A 10,291-nucleotide genomic window follows, 5' to 3' on the forward strand; every position below is an offset into this window, starting at 1 on the left:
CTTTCAACTCGATAAGAAAAAAAAAAAACCAGTTCACCGTTGGGCATGGCTGGCGTGAGGTACGGTGGTTGGTGGTGGGGGCTTCATGAGCAGGGCTATTGACAGTGGCTGAAAAAGAGAGAAATGCAAGGTCGGTCGATTAGACAGACAAAGAGACTAAACAGTGAAAACCCCACCCGAACATGTGGCGACCGGGCATTGAATGGAGTGTACCGCCTACCTAGCAAGATTGACCTACCTAGTATTTTTTTTTATCCACGAGGGCCGTTGGTCCAAGAACGGAGACCTCAATCATGTGGTTATCTTTTAATACTTAATTTTGGAATTTATTGAATATGGAAAAAAAATCTTTATGAAATCGACCCCATCTTTCGAAAAACGATCATCCATGAGTTAAGTATCATTGATTGGATTTTTTAGGGTTTTTTTCCAAAATAATTTTTAAAAAAAAATATTTACAAAATTATTTTTTAAAAATAAATATTTACGAATTTGGGCATCGCTCGGCGGTGAAAAGATTAAAAGAGGAAAGAGGGAAAGGAGGGGTTTTTCGATATCGAGAAGTGGCACCGGAGAGAGAAAATGCAAAATTGACAAGGAAAACGGCATTTTTTGGGAAAAAAGCCTGGCCAAACCGCCTACGGCCGTTTGCCAATGGATTCGTCTCGAAAAATTACGTGAAATAAAACAAAAATCGTTTCAAACAAACGCCCAAGCGATGAGATATGCTCTTCCAAAGGGCAAAAGTTTTGCCCTTTCTTTACTCATTTCTACTCTTTTGCAGCGGTTTTTAATCTTTCCTTGCGGTTTTTAACTCTTTTGTTGCGGTTTCCCATCTATATATATTTACATTAATTATTGCTAATAATATTATAAATATAAGCTTCACAAGAAAAAAATTATAAATAAAATAAACATTATAAGTATCAATAATTAAAAAAAATATGAAATTTACAAAAAAAAAGGCATGGCGAGCCCGGTGGTTGCCTTGCTCGGCGGTGGGCCTGCCGAGCAAGGGGTTGCGTTGGGCCCAGCCCCCTTGCTCGGTAGCCCGGTGCCGAGCGGGCCTCGGTTGGCAATCCAACCGCCCAACGATGCCCAAATCAGTAAATATTTATTTTTAAAAAATAATTTTGTAAATATTTTTTAAAAATTTTATTTTGGAAAAAAACCCGATTTTTGAATGCAGGTTTGAGACATGAAGTTGAACAGCTCTGCATTACGAATGAATTGTTGGCAGCATGTCACTGTGAATATATATTGAGGCACGAAAATGGTTTGACTTTGAATGTCGTTCGAATGCATAAAAGCGCCTAGATATTGAAATCGCACGCTTCTGTAAATTGCATGCTGATATTGAAATTGAACGCTGCTTTGATAGGATTGGATTTGTCTCCGTATGTTGTTTCAAATGCATCAAAGTGCGCCTAGAACGAGCGTCGTCCACATGTGATGTGGCGATTTCTCCTGAGGGTAGACGGCGAAGTTTGTGGTTCAAATTTTTGGAAGCTCAAGAGGAAACTATTTTTTTTGGTAAGGTTTTTTTTTTTTTTTTTTTTTTTAATTTTTTTTGGTAAGGCTCAAGAGGAAACTATTTGTATATACAAACTTCTAAAAACTTGCTTAGAGAATGTGGTACCAAAAGAGCGACGTGGGGTGCTCACCCTTCCCCTGTTTAATCGGACCACCGGGCGTAGATATTTGAATTGTCTCAATTGACCTATGAAAGCGCACGCCAATATAGGGAAGGAAAGACTATGGACCATTGTCTATGGGACCAATTTTGGAAATTGCATTATTCATTTCATATTTCGACGTCGATCACTCAAAAGTAAAAGACATGAAAATTATAGATCGCAAGGTCCTAAATGGCGAGGCACTATAGTTCCCAACGTGGGATCCGCATAATGACTACAATGAGATGGTATTGACCCATATAGTCTATGGACCATGCAAAATAACCGAGAAAGAGAGTCCTTGGATACATGTAATACTCAAATTAAAGAATTTGAAATTACTCAATCAATGAATCCGTGTAACAGATATGGAATATCAGATTACTCTTTTGATTTGCCATCTTATATAGCAAATACATTTCCCGCCAATCATCTCATCATACTCTATTTGAAATAAAGTATCACTCAAATGAAGTTATTACGACACTGAATGCTGAAAATTTTAGGAAGCGGCTAGCATAACCGTCCATTGCTCAACGACAGTGTAACAGTGCTATGCAAGTCACAAACCCTTTTTTGAGCAATGGACGGTTATAATAGCATTTTCCAAAATTTTATTGCTTCATTCTCGCACATGCCTTCCGTTATCGCGTCACACTTACCATATCTGAACTCACGGTTGTCCACAGGAAAGTAAAATCTCTAAACACAAATTGGGAACCAAACCAATACAGAAGAATATCTCAAATACATATATATAGACCCCATGACATATTTGGTACTATTAAACTCCCTTATTCAAACAAATATATACACAGGACCCCATGTTGCACGAATCCGATTCATGTGAATTCATCCAACACACCAAAGACCCTTGAATAATTAGTTCCTCTTCTTCCAAGGATTGATGTGTATCGTGATATCCAAATGAGTCGTATTCGTGCTAATTTTTCAAACTTTGAGAGGAGCCTTTAGGAGTTCAAGCCTCAAAACAATTTACTATTGTAGAGAGCAAACAATCAAAGAGAAGAAGAAATTAGGGTCGATGCTCCCAAAAACCCGGAAAAAAAATTTGAAAAATCAAACAAGAGAAAGAAAAATGTACCGATGTATGTATCTAAATGGATTTTAACCGTTGATTCCGACGGATCCTGTGTAAAATCCATCGGACTTGACGATTCAGATGATGTCGGCGTGCAAACTAATCAAACAAGTTCTTGAGAGCGTTATGTTTCGAACATGGCACGAGCACCAACTCCTTCCCGCTCTCGACTTGGGTGCTCGTCAAATTGTTAGGCGAGGGCGTGGTTGGGTCGCCGCCTGAGGCAACGCCTTGTCTCCTCATGTAGTCCCATTTCTCGACGAAGAGATACAAGAAGGCGATTAGGGAGACTTGGGCGGTGAAGAGGATGTTCCACACCCACGTGGCTCTTGATGTCTTGTCATGAAAGGCCATTATACCTGTGTAGATGTTGATGATCCCCAGAAGCGAAACGGCCGTTCCGAGAATCCAATGCGAGAAGTACCAAGTGCTTCTCCTTTTGGTCCCCCTTCCGTTGATTCATGGTGGGAAAAAAAAAAGTATTAGTAAAGGATGTTAAAATGACACTAGCAAAAGGGATTAAAGGAATCCCAGCTACTTTATTTGATAAGTGGGATGGGGAAGTTCTATGAAAGTCCTTGACATGGATTTGCAATCCCTTTGCAATAGCACCTATTTATCGTAAATCCTATAATTTTGTAGGAAAAAAAATTACTAAAAAAGTCATAAACTTATTGTAATTACACTAATTTCATCATAAACCTTTTTCTTTTTTGCTAATTGACCCCTAAAATATTTGACATTTGTGTCAATTCAGTCCATCCGATCAATTTTGACCAAAAATCACCGACATGGACGTCAATTGTCCCACGTGCATTTGTCGATGCTGACATATATAATTTTTAATATTTTTTAATATTTTTATTGTGGATTTTTTTTTTGTTTTTTTCCTTCCCTTCTTCCTCCAACTAGTCAGCGGACCACTACGACCAGTCAAAGGCTAGGGACAAGCGAGGTTGAGCCTCTCTAGGGGACAGTGAGGTTGACTTGGTGTGAGGCTTGACCTTGCCTCTGGCTAGTTGCCGTGGTCCGGTGACTAGAGAAAGAAGGAAGGGGAAGGAAAAAATATATAAAAAAAAAAAGGAAAAACAATGAAAGAGAAAAATATGAAAAAAATAAAAAAATTCAAAAAAATTCAAAAATTATTAAAAATTATTCACGTCGGCGCTGATTAGGCCATGTAGGATGGTTGATGTCCTTATAAAAAAAATGGTTAAAATTGACTCGATTGACTAAATTGGCATAAATATAAAAGGTTGATGACTCAATTGACAAAAAAAAAAAAAATTTAGTATTGTATTGGTACATTTGCAATAAGTTTAAAACTTTTTTTTATAATTCTCCCATAAAGTTTTACAGTGGTGACATATGATTAGAAATTCCGAGAAAATACAACGAGCTTTTCGATATGTTATGATTGAGGGGAAAACCCCTTTCGTGACAAGCAGCTTTCTTTTTTTGCCAAGAAATGTTAGGCTAATACGACCTATTTATGCATTTAAAATTCTAAACCCTTGTATAAGGACTGCAATCGAATCCTAATTTTTTTTAACTTGTGCAATCTAGTCCTAAATATTTGTCGAAGTGTGCAATTCGTCTTTTTCATAGATAGTACTAAAAATTGCATGCATGGCAGCATTAAATTGTATTTCTCAACTTTGATTTAGGATTAATTATTCCAAACAAAAAACTAGGGACTGGACCGTACTTTGTAGTGAAGATATAAGACCAAATTGTATCTATTAAAAGGTCTAGAACTTGATTGCACTTCTACATAATGATGGATGCTTATAATAGAATTTTCCCACTTTATTTTTGTTTAAACTTTTTTGGCGTACATGTGAAAGATGTATGGATCGGTGACATTTGAAAGTGAGACCATGAAACTTAATTACGTCTCTTTTTACGTAAATATATGTAACATACAGTGAATGAATTAAATCAAAGATATCTAATTTGTCTTTTCATATAATCAAGACTTCCTTTCAGTTTTTTCAATCAAGCCATTCAACTTTTTGCTTTCGCTTTGAATGAGTCACTTTGGCAACTTATTATCAATGACCTTTGGGAAAACCGAAAACCAAAATTAAGTGACTTTTTTGATGAAAACTGAAGTAAAATAAGTGACCCTTTTTTGCTTATGGCAGACTTCTACTTTAACTTTGACGTCTTGCAGTATTATTTAGGGTGAAACGTTTGAAAAATTGGACAAGAGAAAGCATATTACCTACGGGGTCTCAGGAGTCCAGTCAAGGCTTGTACCCAAATGGCTACATAGAGAATGAGGCCTATTCTCTGATGATGGTTGTCGAATGAATTTTCAAAGGTTTTGATTGATAGTATTGCTCCAGATGTGGCAAGGAGTAGTGAGAGGACCTGTCAAATAAAAGTAATAATAATATAGGCGAGACACACAATGAAGAAAATAGAACGAAAACGTAGGAAATATTTGAACTCATGATCTCTTACTTTGATATCATGACATTTCTCGTGGGATTCACAAACTGTTTTAAAAGTTTTAAGTGTTGTTAAATGAATGAGTGATTTTATACTTAAATATTCTAACAGGCTATTTCATGTTCTCAAAGTTTACCTCTTCAAGATGGGTGCTTTAGTTATAAAAGATATATATTTCTTTTAAATGACACATGCAGCTTCCGTTTGATCATAGGGTCCATGGATTTGTACTGATCATTCATGGAATGCCCTCACTTTAGTGAAAATCAGTGAAGACAACGGATTATTTTTGCATGGAAAGTAGGAGACTAATGTTGATATGTGTCACCACTGCGAGTTTATTCCTCTCCAATAGTGTTTCTTGTTATTCAAGCACTCATTATTGGAGAATGGCTTATAAATAAATCAAAAAATTGCTTTCCACAATTGAAAAGAGGCACAGACACAATGATTAGAGTCATTGGAGACCTTCTTGGTTGGTATGATGTCTAGACAAATCACCATCTTTGAGGACCCTACGATCCTGTTCTATGCAACTGAAAGCATTTTCCTGTCCTCCCAACAACTTTTCTTTTTACCTTGTTCATCAGAAAGCATTCTTGTTCCACACAAATCACTCCCCATAATATCTCAATACCATGTAGAATGATAGTAAAATGCAGCTTAATGGATAATATGTCACCTGCAAGATGACATGAATGTAGAAGAACGCTTTGGCCCGGGCGCGGTTTTCCTCTCTAATGGACAATCGGATTACGAGTATTCCGAGAGGCATTAAGAAACCCATCGATGACCAAAGCAGAAGCCCGTGCATTGCTATGTCCTTGTTTATCTTCGCATGCATCTACCAAAAAGAAGAGATGATCAAGCAAAGCAGCTGCAATCTAAGATAATCGGACGTCGCGGGGGATTAAAAGGGCCAGCTCAAACGAACGCATACATGATAGAAAAGCACGCACCTTGTGAAGATTTTGGCGAGCGTTCTTGTGGCCTTGAATCTGGTTCGCCTCACCAGGTTGATGAGCGGCTAAGGGAAGAAGAAAAGCTTGACATGCGGGAACTGCTAAGATTGCCAGCATCTTAGAGTAAAGCTGCATTCTCTCTCTGTCTCTCTCTCTCTCTCTGGGGTTTCAGCTTTTGAGGATTGTGATGAAGATGAAGCCCATCAGTCTACACTGTGAAAGGAAGTGGCTGATTGCATAAAGTGCATGTGAGTCCTCCAACTTCTGAAGGATATATAGATAGTCGGTGAAGTATATATTAAGTTCTAGTAGGCCTATAATAAGTGATCATTGATTACTATGAGTATATGCTAGCATAGGGGAGTTTAATGGTGGTGGGTTGGTGTATCCAAGAAGATTATGGAGAGAGAAGAATAGAGGTAAATGGGAATGTAGTGTACTCTGTGGGGCTTGACATTGTTGGACCTTTTGGCAAAGCTTTTCCCAATTCTTTCTGTCATCTGTGAAAAGACTTTGCAGGCAAAGTATGGTGGGAGAAAGAGAGTCAAAAGTTTGAATGGATGGGGTTGAAAAATGGGGTATTTGATTGGAGTTGCATGCAGCAAACAGATGTCACTATCGATCAAGCAAATGCAAATTTTGAATTTTCTAATTACAAACTTCCTAAATTACAACAACTGAGAATATTTTCCCTCCAATCAAATAGGGTCCTGGTCAATCACATGATTCAGCCTTTAATGTTATTTTTCTTCGTTTTATGTATGCACATGAACTAGGTTCACTTTCCACATTAGTTAGTCTAATAAAAAATATTTAAATCAACCATAGACAAGCGTACACGAGATTTATAGACAAAGTTACCCATAGAATATTCAGAAATATTCTTAATAGATGCGGAGTTAATATAAAAATTTTTTGTTATAAGGAATTTTTCATTTCACATAAAAGAGAGTTACATAACTTTAAGATAAAACTAATCACAAAGCATTACAATCCAGTATAAATTTAAAAAATAAATCAATTTGATATAGTCTATAAAGACTCGTTCATTCCACAAAAACTAATTTATCATAACATTATAATATAATTGGCAACCGACCACCGAAACTCGCATAATTATAGTGATGAGCACATGAGACTAATTTTTTGAACGTGAAATTAAGAGGTTTATTAACTGTAAGCCGATAGGTCAAATGATGACAAGAGATCCACCATTGTCAGGATCACATGTCTTCCTCTGTGTCATAATCACCGAAGTAAAGACCCCCATTATCATATGCTCTACGTATGAAAAGATGGGAAGGAAAAGGGTCTCAGATCTTCAATCTGGGTGGGTGGGTATGAGGGGGCCCCTATACTTTTGTTTATTCCCCTTTTGTTCTTTAAATCTGTGTGGATCGAGCTAGGTTTCTTCCAAGTGGCATGATCCTATGGATCGTCAATTTTTGCAATCATCATGCGTGTTTTTCTGAGATGACTTGCAAGATGAAGTCCATTACGAACCTGGAAAAGATAATTGTCCAAATTTATCGAATGGATTGAGTATACATAATTCGTAGAATCAACATTAGTATTCATGACAAACCCAAAGAAAAAACATTTGTATTCAACCATTTACCACGTTGGATATATCGCCATATTCAAATTTTCTTTTAAAAGATCGATTTAATTTTGGATGCATACTCCATTCAATGCTAAACAGTTCAGAATCAAAGTAGCCAAAAAGGATAGGTTAGAACTAGAAAGGATGATTCTAATGCTGGAGCATTGGGCTCTACCGATCAACTCGCAAGCTCAATTTAGACCCCATCGATTAATCCAGCTGATAATGCGAAAGCATCCCATTCAATGGAAAAATACATAAGTTCCAACTTGATTCCATCAACTAATCTAGCACAATCGATGTTTATTCAAGCAAAGGCAGATCCTTACAACTTGCTTTGATGGGTCAAGAATGAAGTTATCAACATGGGGGCTATCAACTGATTTATCGATCAAGGAGTTATTAATTCTTCCTTGTCGATTACATTTTAAGGATTCATGAGAATAGTTGTCAATTTCGAAACTAATCATCAACATATCGAGGGAAGGCTATTCTAAGCAATTTCCTTGAATATTTGTTGATCTTTCAAGATGGTTGTTTTATGTCTAGGTTGGTGAACAAATTTATGAGTCTAAGTTTAATTAGTTTACAATTGGTCAAATGTATCTAGTCGTAATTTTACAAGTCTTAATTGTGTTATAGGTTTCAAGAGTCAAAATTTCTAGTTTTTAGGTGTTTTGTTGCATTTTCTAGTTTCTAGGACTTTAATGTGTTTTCTAGCTCCTATGCCTTTATTAGTTTGGTAGTTCCCATATCTTTAATGTTTGTCTATTACATATTTCTTAGTCTCTCTATAAACATAGGAGGAATTTTCAATTGTAATCAAAAAACGATTTGATGAATATAGATATATGAGATTTTCCTTTGTGTGAGTTAATATTTTGGAGAGTAGAATACTCCTATCATGGTTTCTTTATCATTGGAGGTGGATTACTCCTTGATGGTGAGCCAAAAAGTCCTATATCATCGGCTTGTGATTATCCTCTAGGCCTTGGTGGTAAGCTTTCCTTTCCTGAAGTTCTATAACCTTAGCATGTGGATCTTCCTTTAAGCTTTGATGGTAAGCTTCGTCAATTTCGATCATTGTGGCGCATCCTTTATGCCTTGGTAGTAATCATAATCTATCATGCATTTGCATTCATCCATCAACATCAATCTCCATACACTATGTTCTATCCTCATTTCCTTTCTTTATCACTCAAAATGCATTTGCGCATCCTATGCACACATCAAGTTGGTGTTGAAGCTTAAAGTTGAACTCGTTTTGAGTATTCCTTCTATTATATGTCTTTCATTTGATTTTATTCTCTTACAAAGAAAAAAATAATGACCCACCTTCAAGAGACTTGACTTTGGCGCACAACAAAAGGCATGGTCATGCTATAGAGAATCTCTAGAACAAATGGAGCGAGTCCTCAACTGTCTAGAGAATCTGGTGAGACAAGAGCAACAAGCAAGACGTCCTAATGATTGACGTTGATGCGATGATTTAGATACTAGTCAAAACTTTGGTGATGAATCCAGCAACACTACAAGTAAGTGTAGTGATTTGGATTACCAAGTATGGAGGAGAAGAAGGGGATGCGAGGAGAATGATTGTAAAGTAAAAGTGGAGGCATTGGAATAAGAGGGAAGCTTCAATCCAAATGACTTCATTGACTGGTTGCATGCGATCGAACAAGTTTTTGACGTCAAGTCATACTTAGATGAAAAGAGAGGTAAGGTTGTTATCTTGAAGTTGAAGAAATACGCTTCTCTTTGTTGGTGGAATCTAAGCATCAGCGATTCAGGGAAGGTAAAAGAAAGATCAAGTCTTGGGAAAAACTCAAGAAGCCGATGAAGAAGAGGTTCTTGCCCAATAACTACCAGTAAGATTTGTTTGGCAAGATGAATTCCCTCAGGCATTGTAGAATGATTGTCGAACAATACATCAGGGAATTTGAGCAACTCATTATGCAGTGTGATGTTCCAGACTTGCAACCACAAATCATTACTCGTTTCCTTGGTGGTTTGAACGGGGAGGTTGCTGACTTGGTTATACAACCATTGTGGTCCTTCAAAGACATTTGCAAGCTGACCATAAAAGTCGAGAAACAGCTCAAACATGGCAAGGGCTTTTTGGCCAAGCCTCGAACTGGACATACAAGTTCCTTTGAGGATTCTTTTTCTAACCAAGCCTATGATGATATATCAGAACAGGAGAAAGAAAAGGAGAAAGCCACAGAGTTTGTTAATGAACTCTCCAAAAAGGCTGACGGTAGTGTTCGAAAGTGTTTCAAATGACATCATTAAGGACACTTTCATGCCAATTTTCCTAATCAAAGAGCTATGACTCTTCAAGAAATCGAGAAAATTGGTATGGAACTTCAAGAAGTTGAGAATGATTCCAACCAGAAAGGTTCTGAATCTGAAGACCAAGAGAATGCGGTGGAACAAGCTGATAATGATGAATTATTGGTTATCCAGAGAGCATTACACGACATAATTTCTC

At 37.0% G+C, this 10,291-nt stretch overlaps 1 protein-coding gene across 1 annotated transcript; it reads right to left on the reverse strand.

Moving 5' to 3' along the window:
- Positions 1–2,267: 2,267 nt before the first annotated feature.
- Positions 2,268–6,635, reverse strand: LOC115757621 (cytochrome b561 domain-containing protein At4g18260-like). The gene is made up of 4 exons (XM_030697919.2): positions 6,195–6,635; positions 5,918–6,079; positions 5,006–5,154; positions 2,268–3,226 (listed from the first exon to the last, which is right to left on the reverse strand). The coding sequence occupies exons 1-4, from the start codon at positions 6,330–6,332 to the stop codon at positions 2,878–2,880; spliced, it is 798 nt and encodes a 265-aa protein (XP_030553779.1). The 5' UTR covers positions 6,333–6,635; the 3' UTR covers positions 2,268–2,877.
- Positions 6,636–10,291: the final 3,656 nt, after the last annotated feature.

Source organism: Rhodamnia argentea, chromosome 3, assembly GCF_020921035.1.
Source record: "Rhodamnia argentea isolate NSW1041297 chromosome 3, ASM2092103v1, whole genome shotgun sequence".
Taxonomy (NCBI): domain Eukaryota; kingdom Viridiplantae; phylum Streptophyta; class Magnoliopsida; order Myrtales; family Myrtaceae; genus Rhodamnia; species Rhodamnia argentea.